Genomic DNA, 16,403 nt, shown 5'->3' on the forward strand with positions numbered 1-16,403 from the left:
CAGAGAAAGGTTTCTGTCTAGCGAGCATGGCTAATTACACATCAGTCACTGTCACAAATTTATCTCTTTTGACAGACAAAATTACCTCTGAATGGACTGATTCACTACCCTCTATTTAGCCATGGAGGTTAATACTGAGAAAACTCGCTTTATACCATCCAATTTCTATAAGCTTATTTCCAAAAGGCATCAAATGAAGATGTAAAAAGGCCCTGTGAGATGAGCTGGTTCTTCAGCCCGCTTTTTAGATTGAATTCACAGTGAACAGACATTTGTGTTGCAACAATGAAAGAACAAAGATTGAGAGAAACATCCTGTGCCTCCCTTCTATGGCCACCTAAACACTATACTGAAACCACAGAAAACCTCAGTACAGTTTCTAGCAGTTGTGTCAGATCTCTCAAATCTAAATTTTCTCAGCACAAATCCTGTAAAGCCAAGTTCACTCTCAGTCAAATCGGCATCCAACTGGCAGTCACCAATCGCTATGTGTGAATGCTTCACAGAAGTGATTAGTGAGGCTCAATAACATTTCAGACTTCAACAAAATATTCAAAATGAAGGTAGCTAGATATTTTTAAGAAGTGCCTTGAGCGAAGTTGCTGAGTGAGTTTTAGCGAGGAGCTACAGCCAATTAGACGACAAGACACTTGGCGAGGGGCAAGACACAGTGAAACCTGGAGGAGAAATACAACAAACATACAACAAGCATCACAGGGAGAACTGTAAAAAACTATGGTCTGTTTGGACTTGGACTAAGCAGGATTTGGTTGAAATTTGAAGAGAACACTCATGCTTCTTTGACAGACTTGAAATAGAAAAGAAGAGATACAGTTCTCTTCAACAACCTGGTGAGAAAATAGACTGAATCACCAAGAGCTAATTGTACCAAAGTGCATCACTAATAACAAGATAACTGCTTGAAAAAAGTCGGTCAGACGAGTCAGGGGTTAAGTGCGGTAACAAACCTTGATGTATGTGACCCCCTGGATGCTGATCAGTCATGTAAAGTGAATATGGTAAGACTTCAAAACACCTGAAGACAAGCACGTCATTAAGTGTGCACAATACGACACTGAAAATCATGGAATCTAAACTTGGCTTGAGTCCCTATATCTCTAACAGTGGTAATCCAGTGGTATCCAGTATGCGGTCTGCACATTTCACCACTGGAAAGAAGGCATTGTGTAGCAAACTGGGAATACATACATGTCTCTTTTAAACATTCTAGAATACACTTTTTCACCTAGTTTTTGGATGATGTAGCTGCAGCTATAGTCAGTGTTGCTGTCTTTAAACCCCACCCCCCCCCACCCCATATCTACATCAGCACAATTAAGAAAAGAGTTTAGAAACACTCATGCCCCATGGTTGTTACTGCTGCTAAAACGTCAGCTCAGCATGCCAAGTATACTGAACTAGCATGCCAGTGAGATTAACTTTTCTTAATACTTGTTCTCTTTCTGCCTGCTGATCTGCACTATCGGCGGCAATTAAAGAGGAACCTATTGAGAAAGACCTGCATTATATGCCAGAATTCTAATAGAGCAGTAACTGAGTCCATTTTATGGCATGACTCATGGATTCAACCAATTTGACTGTGCTACCACTGATTGGCTGTGGTGTCTGCAGATGTAACAGGCAGAGCAATTTCTCTATGACTGATTACTTTGGCCGGAAGAAAGTTTCATATGGGAACAATAACTTTGACAGTCATTCACAGGCAGAAAGATGTTCAGCGCTCGGTTTTCTTACAATAATCAGATTGACAGTGTTTTTCATTCAATCTGTTTAGTCCTTTCAGTATAGTGTGGCTATAATAACAAATAAACACTTAAGTGGGCTTTACATCTGTGGCACCCATCAACACAGGATTACTGCGATTGATTGAAGACGCTGGTAATTTATTTAACAGTTTTTCTTCTGAGAAAAATGTTTTCTGCCAGATCGTTTCCTGGCCCTGGCCCCCTGCTAAAACAAAGTTAAATGGAGTGTGGAGAAAGGCCTGGCTACTGCTAATGACTGATTTGCTTTCTTTCCAGCTGCATCCCCATTCCAACCATGCTCAACAACAAACAACCCATTAAGGAGGTTCAGAATCTTTAGAAAAGAGTCGAATAAATCAGTGATTGAATCCCCTCAGGACATCCATCACACCTTTCCTGTGAGCATTTGAGAAACTGACAGTAATGTCCTTTCAGCAAAATTAGCTCAAGTGACCTAGCACAGGGTAATTTCTCTCAGAAATCTTCCATCACACATGTGCTTATAATTGGATAAATAAAGCATGTAAATGTTGTAGATCCAATAAGTGCCTTCTCACGCTTCTAAAATCATGTTAACATAGAACACACGATGGACCTAATGTTACAATACTACTGCTTATATTAAACCAGCAGTTTATCTCAACAAGAGATACAGATTGGAGCCACATACTTACTTACATACGATCACTGCAGAATGCCTTGATTATTCCAATAATTTTTTCGAATCAATTGTGTTACTTTTAAGAAAAGATTAAAGTCACTCCAGCAGCTATTAATCCCCTAAAACAGTTTTTCTCAAAATTGTATATCTAAACGTTTTTAAGTGTGTGGGTAGCCACAAAAATGCTAATTTGGTCCAACCAATTCTCTGCCCACCAGCTGATGACACTGCCTGCCCTGTTTAGTCTATTTTTGCTGTTCATGCTCTATGGGATGGGTAAGGTGTTGGTAATTTGTCGTTAGCTTATATGATATACTTATATTTTCAGTCGTTATTACATTAGAAGCAACACAATATCCTAATTTTCCTTCCTTTCACTTACATGAATGTCCTTGTCAGCTGTCATATGGCTTTTTGTTTATTGAACTACTGCAGCGTGCCTATTTGATCATTACGCAATCCACCAATACAAAGTCTCCATCTCTGTACTTGAAAGAGAGAGGGGCAGAAAAGGACTGTCCAACACAAAAAAATAAATAACGTTCATTAAAAAATGTTGCTACATTATTCAGCAGGTACCTTTTTGAAAAGAAAAAAGAAATGCTGAAAGGGTCTGAAAAAAGCCTCAAAACTGGAAATTCTAATTGACAACAGGGTTGCTTAAAATATGTGTCTGTGTGTGTGAAAGAGAGAGGATTGGGAGGCTAAGAACATTTGTGTAGAAAACCATAAATCTACAGGAGTGCAGAAAATAGCCATAATCATTTGCAAAGAATACTTACCATTAATTGAAAATTGGTCAATATCAAATTGTGTCTCTTTTATTCAAAACCCACTCAGTTTTGAACTACCAGACACATAATTTACAACATTCCAGAATCTTGCTAAAAAACAACTTCAGATTCTCCTGAACAACAGTAATTTGACAGGCCAAAATAAATCTATTCAGGTTGCCTACTCCTATACCCGGAAACCATAACAATCATGCAGAAACAACACAAAATACTCTGTGTCTCTTTACATAACCCCAGGTGGACAAGCATTTCCCAGCATGCACCGAGGGGGAAGTTAAGGAAAGATACTGCATTCTTTGCTATACTGTCACACCAGGGTTACACCAACATGTGCTCATCATGCCTACAATACAGGCAAAAGATTTGAAGTATCCAATCCACCTGAGCAGCTTTTCCCTGAATAGTGGGGAAAACTGAAGTGAACCCAAATAGAAAATACAAACAGGAAGAACGATGGCAGAGATTCAAACTCAACTTTCCTGCAGGAAACAGAACAACAGAACCACCATGTAGACAGTCTAAAGTGTTTTAGACAAGAGACATAAACAGAATTCTAAGTATCTTAATATAATGCAAGCAAAATAAACAGCCATGTCTGAAACAAGCAATCAATGCCAATGTTGAATAATGTAAGGAGGTGAAGTGCAATGGACAAGTTGATTAAAGAAACAGCACAAGACAGACGTTTTGGTGAAAGCAAGAGGAGGAATGGAAGGCTTACGCTGTGTTGCATTGTCCTCCAGACAACCCTCTGGGAGCAGCAGAGAAATGAAGAAGAAAGAGATTTAATTGGACATCGAAGAAATACAGAGACTGTGAGAGAGAAAAGGAGCAAAAGAGGCTCTTTTAGTTAGTGAAGCAAAAAGTTAAATGATAAATGATGCTGGTGAAATATTCAATTCACCAGCCATTGAGATGTCGCACCTCGTACCATTTGATTCACAATGAAGTGGTGTAATATTAGTTTAAAATCTGCTGCTAACAAATCTGATCAATGCATACATTAAGACCTACATACAAACCGCAGTGTGGATAATTAGTCTGAGGAGGTCCAATAAAAACCGTTAATCAGATTCAGTTCAATCAAATGAGCTTAGCAAAACACAAAATACTCAATCCTTAGGTGTGCACCACAGAGGCTATATATTTCAGTGTTGTACCTAACCTGGTATTTACACAAGGAAATTGTAGATACCATAGTATTGTCATGAGCAACCCAGTTCAGTTTTCTGTGAAAATTTTTGAAAATCTTTGACAAACAGTGGGCATGAGTGCATCAAATCATAAATTATTAAAACAGAAACTGGAGGGATGTGTCTAAATGTACTTTAACCTACCTTTTTATGTATATGTTATGAAAAGAATAAAAGGATTGAGTAAGATTTCTAAAACATGGCCTTTCTATAAAGATACGGTACATTTAGGACATCTGAAAGATCTTGCCAATGTTTCATGCATCCACTGTAGTGTACATAATGTACTTATTTCTTACAATTGCAGCTTAAGAGTGCAGACTACTCATAAAGACTGTCACAATACACTGCAGCATTTAATCGCTTTTCTGTTCTGGCATATTTTCCATTTTAATCCTACTGAACAACTTATGGAGCATGAGATTATCAACGGTACCTTTTATTCACAAGGACAATAATGTGTTTGATAAATGGATTTTCCAGTTAGATGGTGGATTACATAAAGAAGCATTCTTTTAATGGATAAACTAGAGGACAATGTCATGGCATACAAAAGATGTAGCTTACTAATATCCGGCCCAAGTCCTCACACACTGCAGAGTAGTGAAATGTCGTTCAGTAGAATTTTAAGGAAATCAAGATTGAGCAACATGATATTTTCACTAAACAGAAAATTTGAAGATTTGCTGTCATTCTTGTGCAACTGCTTATTTTTACATAAGTTTGGTTTAATTTTCATCTACGACAACAATTCATTTAAACTTCTGATAAAAAAAAAATATATATATCTTAAAAGGTACATTATAATGGAGGCTGTTCAAAATGTGGCCATGGGTTGCACGTTCAAGCAGATATTATTTTATAGAATGCACATCTCTCGTAGTTGTGACAGCAGCTGCACGTGAAGTGTAAAAATGATGTCCATCAGGGTGGTAAAAAAGTGTTTTATATCCCCAACTATAATTGCTCTCAAAACCAAACAGAGGGATTTGATGCCATCCAGGAACTGACAATGTTTCATTGTAATGTGCTGCGTTAACCAAGGCAACCAGCGAAATGGTGTCCATGAAGGTGATGGCAGTGTTGTAAAAAGAATGTATTTAGTAATGTTTATAAAGACTTTGTTGTTTCTTAAACAAAAGAATTGAGAATGAAATATGCTCGGATGTGGAAACGCTCATATTATTGTATTTCCTTTTTAATACTTGTAGGGGGGTTGCTTTACAGGATTTACATTATGGATCGTATTTTAGAGTATTAAGGACAACAACCTACATGGTTGGAAGACATATTGAGATTATGGTATTTTACCTACACTCTAATATTAAGCATGCACTTGTGAGCTCATGAAAACACTGCAGCAGCCTATACTTTAAAGAACAAAGCTGAAGCGGCGAACAGTCGTGGGCTGTGAGACTTTGTTTAACATCATGTCAACTTGAGGGTTTCTGAGTTGTGTTATACAGAAGCCAGACACTGTCAGCCTCCTACACACTGTATTTCAATAGCAAAGGGTGGAGCAATAGGCCCATTACGAGCTTCAATTAATGTCTTGGGATTTTTCTATCATCTTGAGGTTTTTTTGTGGGAGGATGGTGAATCTGTTAAAGCCTCTTTATTCATCAACACAATACAAATTCCAGGCTGAGGTATAGATAGTTTCTGGGACAAAATAAATTTATTAATCTGTTAAAAGGGTTTTTGTTACCATCATGCCTTTACAAACACTATGTGGAATGCATACTAAGCAGCATGTCCATGCTGATTATGTTGAGATGCTTGTTCTTTTGTGAGTTCTCTGCTGACAGTAAGTGTGAGAAATGGAAATATTTTACAGAGTACAGAAGTGGTGGAAGTCACACAGCACCTGGAGGCTATATGGAATACATGAGTATGCCTCTATTTTTTCCGGCCTTTGGACTAACGCCCCGATAAGTCAACCTTAAGAACAGCATGCCTCCGCCAAGTCTGCCTCTACCAATGATATATCAAGAACTCACTTCTGCGCAGCTCTGAAAAAAAATCAGTTGAGTATTTGAAATATGTGAGAAAGAACGTGTGTTCAGCACCATTTTCTAAAGATTTTTTCAATCTTTTTGTTGGTCTTTCTGTTATTTTCCCTGTAGGATTACACAAAGACTATCAGTTGGATTTTGTGAAAACTAATAGTAAAGTGGGGCATTGGTAAAGGAATGCATTGGTTCCTCCATACAAATGAGATTACCTTTAACTCTTCTCGATTAAAAAAAGCTTGCTTTAACACTAGATCCTACGGTTAATTGTTGTCACTATTGCACTAATGTTAAGGTATATTTTTTCATATCCATATTAGTGAGGTAAGTGCTGCGATCTTGTCTTTGTTCATACCAGTCTATCCAGGCTTGTTCCAGCTGCTGTGGTTGGTCTCTGTTCGGGGGTGTAGGGCCTGTAGCGGGCACTGAACACGTCGGAAATGCCCCGCGCAGACCTGCCTTTTGCTGACGGCTTTGGTTGGCCACAGCTTTGAAAAACCTATAACAGGACAAAAGAAGATACAATTGCCACAGAGAAGTGTTAGTCACTATAGAAAAGAGAACACAAGCTGACCAGTGCGTAGAATGGAAAAAGAGTCTTGTTTTGTTACACTAACACAACATTTCATGGTCATGAAATGTGAACATTTTCTCACTAAACTGCTGAATAAGTTCTGTAGGTTCTCAGCGAGCTGCATTATCACTCAGGGTAATTTCTTAGAAGCATTTTTTTCCCCAACAAAAGTCGTATTATCCCCCACAGACAAAACTATAAAGCCTGCAACTAATGTCTGTGGCCGTAGTCTCCTTTTTCAGGTGCAGGTGTGATATCGGTAGAAAAAAAGAAAACAGAAAGCAACATTCGACAAGTTGTAACACGATGGCAATGAAAATGTTACAGAAAAACAAAGTTAATTTGAAATTGCAAATGAAAAAGTAAATTTGACATCTCCTGTTTTTCTCCTACGTGTTCAGTAGGTGCATGAGATTATTAACGTGCGAGACAGGTGGATTCATGTTATTCTGAATTGACGGAAAAGACAATCTGGTTGATGAATATTCATAAAACATTTGATACTGAACACTGCTCATTGATTCAAAGGAAACACACTACACTCGTGGGCAAACACTGGATTTTGACAAGACAACATTTTAAAATTACATGGAATACAAAGTAAAGTTTGTTTCCTATGTAGTGAGAAAAGTGTAGATCTGTTACTACCTGAACCCTACATCAGTCAGCGTGTAGCTCATACAAGACTTAATGTCGAAAACATATTTCTGCTGGGAAGAAATGGCTAAATCCCTTGAATCCCAAGGAGTCAGTGTCACTATAACTAAGCAAATTTTAAATGTATTAGAAGCAGATATGTCTGGTTGTAAATGCTATGATTGACCATTCTGCCCTATTCAGCATGCAGTAACTATGGTGATCATATTAGGTTAGATTAGGTTTTGGTGTCTTAAGCTTTTGATGTTTTAATGTGTTATCATTTCCTTAAATGATATCTACATATCTACATTATTTTGTTTTCAGAGTGCTGCCCTGAGCTGCTGCCTATCTTGGCTGGGACACTCTTGAAAAAGACATTTTAAGTCTTGAGAGTATTTATTTCCTGGTTAAATAAAGGTCAAATAAACAAACAAAAAAAAAAAAAATACGATAACAGATTGTTTTCAGATGGCTTGGTCTCCCAGGCTTTTAGGGCCCAAACAACACCCCCCCAAACAGCAAAGCTCATTAGCATTCCTCTCTGACCTGCCTGCTTGCCCCTGGTTCAGTATGTGATGGAGCACTCTAATGTGCTTTGTGGCTGTCATGGCAAGAGGATGTCTTTTCTCTAATATTTATCCATTCCTCACCATAATTACATTTCCAGTATCTTATACACAACACAAGCTGCTTTTAAACTGATCCATGCAGTAGAGAAGTTACATATCAATATAGCCTGAGATATATTGCACAAAACTTGGGAAAGGATTGCATTTGGTTAAAATGGAAACGTAAGGAAAATTGTAATCTCCGACCAATCTGTCATCCAAGCACAACCTTACAAGATTGAGGCATCAAGGGCACAGACAATGGGTTAAGTTGCACACTGAAGCCTTCTCGATATGGGAAAAGGATGGGACATCTAATTCACACTGGCCTCTGCAACATCTGCTTGAAAATAGACCAGAATGCATAAAATAATCAGGATAAAAATCTGAAGTGGAAAACCAGCCTTTGATTCACTGTGGTGTTACGGTTGTGCTGTTAGCTATTTAAAAAAATTACAAAGCTATTTGAAGTCTTGAGACATCATATTGCATGTTTCTTGCACATTGAACTGTCCTGCACCCCCAGTGTATACACCTCCACAGACTGCGAATAAGGTCTTTGATATACTGGATATGAGAGAAACAAGTGATCACTAGCAGATAACATAAAACATGTCTAATCGGAACATTTTGTTGCAGTTCATAAAAAGTGATCATTAACTTAATAAAAATATAGCTGTATGGTATTGTACGATTTGAAAACGATTGCTTTTAACATATATGCAATTTTGCTACAATTTACAATGTGTATTGAATGGTATATCCTAAAATAAAAGCCAGGATGCACATGTGTAACAATAAAAATCTGCTAAAAACAGGAAGGTTTCTATCTGATTAGATTCAGCAGCTATTCTAGTTTGATGCAAAGCAGAAAGTGTAAAGTGTGCGGTAACAACTGAATGTAGATACCTCATTTGCAGATTATGTCATTGGGTTTGTTATCCTGTTCCTTACTGTGCAACTCTGTTCAATCTTTGGACAAAGTCCTCTAGTGCAGAGGTCTTCAACAGGGGGTCCGCAGAGGTACAGCAGGGGGGTCGCGAAATCTTTGGTTGATTAGACGATTTTAACTTTTTTTTTTTTTTTTTTTCAAACAGTTTTTTCTCACAAATTGTGTGCAAACGTGTGCCATCCACAGATGGTTTGAGGATTCATTGTCCCATCTACATGCATGTTTAAAGTTAAAATCTGTGGATTATTTGAATAGCTCAGTGTTGTATGCAAGATGTTTGTTTATAAATGGCAGTGGCACCTTGCACATGTTTAAAATAAAAACATGAATATATTAACCTGTGTATTATTTGAATAGCTTAGTATTGAATGTACAATAACAGAGTAGCTATGTTTATACACGGCACTAGGCCCCGTTAAATATAAAACACAATTGTATGCCATATAAATAGTAGGGGGGTCCCTGCTCCAACTCTCCATCAGTTTGGGGGTCCCTGGCCTGAAAAACGTTGAATACCCCTGCTCTAGTGTTCAAACTAGGATGCAGTAATGAGAGGCAACTTATATCAGTTTTCTTATTCAGCTTTTTCGATAAGTGCATGGAATAAACACAACAGAAAAATACTAATAATACAAGGAAAGAGACAAATTGAGCTTGTTCTGCTTGTATGTAATCAATTTAGCAAAATATGTCGTGAAAAGATCCACAGATCAAAATGAACCACAAGGCATACATTCTGTGTACATTTCAGTAGTAAAAGTACAACTGCAAACTTTAACTTGAGTGTGTTCATATTGTATCAATCCATTTGACTGTTGAGCTAGCAGTTTGTTAGCCTATTCATTACTTTGTAAATCCAACTACTGTGTGATCTTTTTCCAAAATCTACCATAAAGTTGGAATTTTTCAATAGGAGGGAAAAAAAAAAACAATTTAGAAGTTATTGAGATTATGGATATTCCTAGATGAATAGTTCACTTTAATGTGACGTACATGTAGTGTTTATGTGCGCTGTGCCAGACTTCACTTTAAGGCATTGAAAAAAATATATATATTGCAGGTGATGCTATGAATGCTAAGAATAAGAAATGAAGGCCAAGTATCCTAAGCAGTCAAAGCAAATAATGGCCTCATCCCTTATTTGAGGAACATAAGGCATTCAAATTCTATAAGTCAGTGAGAAAGGACTGTGTGTTCACTTGCATCATGAGATATGAGAAAACAAATTGCTGCAAAAAGATAACAATAAGCTGAGTTTGGATCATATATCCCAGCCATTATACTGATAATTTAAACTGTTAGATGTTGAGTTATATCTTTTGCACTAATCAATAAAATAATAATTAAAAGCTTTAATCATTCCTTCCTTTTCCCATACCCGCTTAATTCAATTCAGCCATTGGGCGAGGGGCGGTGTACAACGTCGCCCATCCATCACAGGGCCACACAGAGACATACAACCACGTACTCTCACACACACTCTTATGGTCAATTTAGAATTACCAATCAGCCTAACATGGATGTTTCGGTCTGTGGGGGGAAGCAGGATTACCCGGAAGGGAACCCATACTGCACGGGGTGAACATGAAAACTCCACAATGAAAGGCATTAGTCGGGATTCTAACCTCTTGCTCTGAGGCGACAGTGCTAACCACCACACCTCTGTGCAGCCCAAAAAAAAAAACGTAAAATAAAAACAATTAAGTCAGAATTTCTTCAAATGTACCTTTAAAGCAAACATTTATCAGAAACCAATTACAAGGTTACTTCAGGATACAGTACCTTTGCTGACACTTGCATGCTGTTGTCCTGCATAGTCATGATAGCCTCAGAGATCTTGATGTCGATTGGCTGTATAACTGTTTCAATGCTGGAGGGCCCCTCCAGTCTGTTTGCCACCAGCAACATGGCATCTGTCATAGCACAGAGGTTACATATCAGTACAGAGAAGTTAAAGACTTACATTTCACGATGAAATGCACACATTTCATGTTTCATTATGTTAACAGCCACATGATTGCTCATCAGTCCTACCTTTCTAATTATATTCTTCAGAACCGAAAAAGTACAAACAATACCGTCTTCCCTTGTGCCTCGACAACCATAATTTACAAACACAAAAAGAATGGTGTCCTTCATTTGCTTTCATTAGCAACCACAGGATAAGAAATGGATAACGAGACAGAAAAAGTGTGACGTTTCTACAACGATGGAAAACATAGAGTATGAATTATATTAATTTTCAGTGCACTAATCTTACAAATGGCTTCCACAGAAAAACAATTTCTTGATTTGTATACATGTTAATGAATACAGATAATTACAACATTGATTTATTTGTACTATATATTCAAATTTCTAATGCAAAAATGTTAAAGAACATTAATGAATCAATTTGCTATGCTAGTAATTGAATTGCATTACCATCTCAGACACAAAGTGTTATCCAAATTATTTTAATCAAACATAATTTCCGTAAAGCACACAGATACTTAACTTTGTCTTTATGTATCAATTAAAAGCGAAAGACTGCATGTTGTTATGAAATCAGACACATAGAACAAGTTCAGTTAAATAATTCAAGTCTTAATCCTGCAATACACTTATTATCAATGTATAAATGGATAGTGGTATCAGGGACACTTTGATCTGGACTTTTAATATTTAAAACGCTAATGATTAGTCTCAGGAACGACCCTTGATCCCACCCCAAAGTTGGCTAAAACTGATACTGCACCTTTTTTCTTAGACACATTTGCATCTGCCTCATAGATTTCAGTATATTGATAAGTCCTTATATTCTTGCACGATCCATTGTATGATAGGCTTTATTCTCTTTAAACTCCTCCTTTTAAACAAGGAAACAGCAAAGGAATTTTTCAAACTAAATGTATGACTCCTCAAGCAAATGACTTGCACGCATACTTGAGATCTCTGCATGAATCCTAAAGGCATCGTATTCTTCCTCAAAAAGACCTGATATTTGAAATGATCCATGTGGACACTTGCATGGTTTACCTTTTCCTGAAGCTGTTAAACATCCAAACAACGAGACAGAACTACCTATGTGGTTTTTCTTTTCCCTCCCACACCTGACATACCACGAATCATGTATCCAAACAGTTGCATTGCATCTTCATTCCATCAAAGAGACTTTCAGAGCTCTGCAGGTCAAACTAATGTTCCTCTTCTACATTTTTGTAAACTTTTATCCCGATTTAGTGAAGAACCTTTTGGCCTTCTTGTAACGCATTACATTGTGATGACAGATACTTCATCTTAGATCTCAGTGATGTTCAGTTTGGATTTCTGATGTAAATTTTGCTGCTGGCCTCGGCCTTCATTCAACAAGACATCAGACAATTTGAGTCATATTTTATGGTACACATGTGTTTGCATCTTAATTTGAGAGCTCGATGAAGACTTCCTGCTGAAATATTTCCCATTAAAACCACTGTTTAAATGGGATTTCTGTCTCTATCACAGCTGAGGCAAAGATTTCCTAAAACCTTAATTATGTTTTGCAGCACTTTAATAACCTCGAACATTACTCAGTGAATAAAAAGCAGCAATTAAGAAATTAGATTTATGAAAAAATCCGGCAACTCAAAAATATTGTCAGATAAGACTGGCTATTATTTATGAAGAAATTCCTTAATTTACTAAATGTGTAATCTGACAGATAAAAGGCTTGTTAATGGCAGTTATGATCACTTCAATCAGGACAAGAAGGGCTCATTCAAGAATGTAAAAGCAGGTCATTTGTCAGTGTCTTCTGTATCAGCATAATTTTAAGTACCTTCAAATCAGGTCTGATCAGACACCCTTGTGGTTCAGGTGTGGTTATTTTTAAGCATCAAAAATTACTTGTGTTTCCTCAAAGTGTTGCTGTTACAGTTATAGCAAACCATCACTGACTCACTGTTGTTTTGTTGTCAAAGATGACGACTTTATAATAGAGTTGAGTCCAAACGTCAGGAAACCATTTAGCCATTTTACATTTCTGGAAACCAAAACTCTTTCCCGATTTCCTGTCTCTCCCCTCTTTCAAAAGTAATAACAATAAAGGCCCAAAAAGTAACTTTGAGACTGCCCTTACCAGCTTTTGCTGAATGTGTTGAGCTCTTGCCCTCAGGCCAGCTTTTCAGAGTGGCTGTCATAAGACCAAGGAAACAAAGTCTCTTTCCTCTCTGTTACGATTGACAGGGAAGGATATTAAGCTCACCAGCTTGAGTGAGGCGTGTAAGTTTGAGAAGAGGTCAATACGGAAGAAAAAGCACTTGCTGCAGTGCTTTTAAAACATGAAGATTACTCCATAAAGCTATAGACGATGTATAGACGATGAAAAAAAAGTTTTAAGGGTTCCTGTCTCAGTCCAACACAGCTGTGCAATAGCTACACTCAAACCCAGCTTCACCAAAAACCAAGTGGAAATGCACTGTAGGTGCATTTACTTGTAATCAAGTATGTAAGACTGGTACTTTTGTACTTTAATGTAGTATTAAAGTTAAAACACATATCTTTGGCAAAGACTTCAAAAAAGATTTTTTGCTTCATACATGATGAAGAAAGTCAACAGATTTTGCTGAAATCTGGTAGGCAGATGTTTGGACCATGATGGTTTGATGAGATTATGAATTAGAACTGGATTTGGCCAGATTAAACAATCATTGTGCCTGAGAAAGAACTCGTGGTGAGCACAGGAAAATCCAAGTGCTTTTTAGGAATAAAACAGCATTACATGGTATTTTTTAGCCAGTCGTGAAAGCACAAACCTCATGGGTTCAGTAATCCTGAGCTCACACAGGACACACTATGGACAAAAGATGTTAAACGCCACAGAAAACATGAGAGTACAGAAAAAACCTCTGGAAAAAAATATATCTAATGTTAGCATTGTCGAATATTTCTTCATTTGCATTCCACTTGACAGTTACATTAGCATTCAAAACATAAATTCTTTACTTTGCTTGATAATCCTTTTTATGCGGTGCAGTAACCCGAGGCAAACACTCCATTTGGTCCAACACTTTCTTATGTTGAAATGAAAAAAACTCTTTTTAATTTGAAGTTGTGTCGTTAGGCTGTTTTTGTGTTGACAATTTGAATGCAATAAATTAGACATGCTCACAGGTCATATGCAGTTTCTCAGACTCCACAGATGGAAAACATTTGCACTTTAGTACCATAGTTATTATATTTCATTTATGATTTTGTTGTTCCAATTAGGATGCTTTGCAGCTGTGCACACCCATGGAATAAAATCTGTCCTAATTTATTATAATGTAATTTCTTCAATTTCCTGTATTACATGAAATACATTAAAATTACTCAAGGAAACATTTGTACAACACTTTCAAAATGTTCCCTGAACCTGTAATATTCTGTCAAGTACATACACTAAATATTGAATTCCATTTTTTCATTCACATGAACATGTGCTGGGTTGTGTGTATCAGGCTTGCAATTTAAAGTGTGCTGATCGAACAGAGCCACAGAGGGTTATTTGGTTTTCCTTTGAAGACCTTGCCTGTTTGTTTACTCTTGAGTCTCAAATGGACCATGGCGCATGGTTAGATTTCCATCAGAGGCTGACCTGAGGTCATCGCAGGGGGCCAACGCAAGTCCCGTGAGGTCTTCAGTTGCCTATGTTTATCAGAGTGTGGCTCTAATGCTCATGCAATAAAGGCCACAGTGGAATTCAGTGAGAGTAGATGGGAAATGGGCAGTAATTCTGTTACTCTTTCCATAAAAGACTCAAAGACCTAAATGATATCCTCAGTAGAGGTTTGACAACCTATTTTTCATATAGCTTAATGATTATTTGATGGATTGTGAGTATGAATCAGTCTTGTGAATTGCTGTGAGGGAGGGTTACCTCCACATGCTTAATAACTTTTCTGAAAATGACACATACATTTTCTTTAAGAAAAGAAAAGAAGAGGAAAAAGAAATGATGGACTGGTAATGAGAAGCATCTTGAGGATGACCTGTTTTAATCAAAAATTGTTGAAAGGCTGAGCACCATATTTTGCACAATACTGTATTTACCTTATGACTCCCAGTGGCTCATCCAGTTAATTAGATAAAGCACTGCTTGACAAAAAAAAAAAAAAAATCAAAAGGGCAAAAAGTTACATTCATGGTAACAAACTGACAAAACAGGCATTACAAACAAGGACACTCATTAGTTCAATTTAAAATGACTCAAAGCGCATAAAATGCTAACTTCATGGCTTATCAGGTTTCCAATGATGTAATCTATTTCTTTGATTGGCCAAGTGACCTTTAGTGCCAGGTTCTGAGGAATCACTTCCCTGTTCTGAATCAGTTGTGCACGTCTTTCTCATTTATTCAAGGCTTTTCTTAAAATTTAAATAGAATACAATCTTTTTTAAAAAGACAACAATTTACATGATATTTTGAAAACTTTCACCAAACATTATCAATAGGATCTTTGCGTCCTCCAATTCTCTGCGCTATGCATAAAAATTTACAAATTAACAATGAGTTACAGCTAATCTGCCACCAGTGAATGTTCTTCTCTGCAGTGGCATTTAATCAGGTTCGCACCAGGGTATGGTTTGAGCATCAAATGTGCGGAAAGTCCCAATTTATGTTTCAACCCCTTTGGAAACAGCTCAGAGCATGCACACTGGCTGGGTGAGTCAGCCTCGAGATGAGTTTCAGCGTAGTGCCTATTTTTCACACACACACGTAAGGACAGTAGTGTCAGTGGCGAGAATGCATACGCACAGAAGTGGCAGTCCTCCATCTAGACAACACAGACAAGTCCCTCTGAGTGGAAAAACCACTAAGCACTGCTTCTGCTAGTTATGGGGAAGGGAGTAAAACAAGTGAATCTCACCTTAAATGAAAGGTTGTTGGCCTCTACAAGGATCTTTGGGACCTATCAAAGAATTTGTGACATCTGGCCAGAAATCAGATCTCCTGATATTGTACATATTTTGTACACTCTTTAATACAAATATTAATGAAGGAAATCCTGAGAGATGAATGTCTGGAGTATGTAGGATAACAGCCTGAATTCCTATTGTTTCAATTAATTACAGCAATCCATTTTTCTCTCTGCTATTTACTTTATGCAAGTTAGTTAAACTTGAACTACATTCTGAATTTGTTGGTACAGTCGATTATACAACAACTTTTCCACGTTTTTTTGTTTTCTGTGTTTTCAAGCCAG

General features: G+C 37.3%; 1 protein-coding gene across 3 annotated transcripts in view; it reads right to left on the bottom strand.

Annotated features, from left to right (window-relative positions):
- The window catches only part of gpc6a (glypican 6a), a 155,682-nt gene that overhangs the window by 22,977 nt on the left and 116,302 nt on the right, over positions 1 to 16,403 (bottom strand). For 2 of the 3 annotated variants that reach the window (XM_075450630.1, XM_075450499.1), the window contains exons 5-7: positions 10,982 to 11,112; positions 6,782 to 6,925; positions 3,943 to 3,972 (exon numbers count right to left, since the gene is read on the bottom strand). In XM_075450630.1, coding sequence (XP_075306745.1) covers positions 3,943 to 3,972; positions 6,782 to 6,925; positions 10,982 to 11,112 — 305 coding nt within the window. The remainder of the gene's footprint in view (positions 1 to 3,942; positions 3,973 to 6,781; positions 6,926 to 10,981; positions 11,113 to 16,403) is intronic. The other variant, XM_075450550.1, reaches the window with a different exon arrangement.

This window comes from Odontesthes bonariensis, chromosome 1 (assembly GCF_027942865.1).
Source record: "Odontesthes bonariensis isolate fOdoBon6 chromosome 1, fOdoBon6.hap1, whole genome shotgun sequence".
Lineage (NCBI taxonomy): Eukaryota > Metazoa > Chordata > Actinopteri > Atheriniformes > Atherinopsidae > Odontesthes > Odontesthes bonariensis.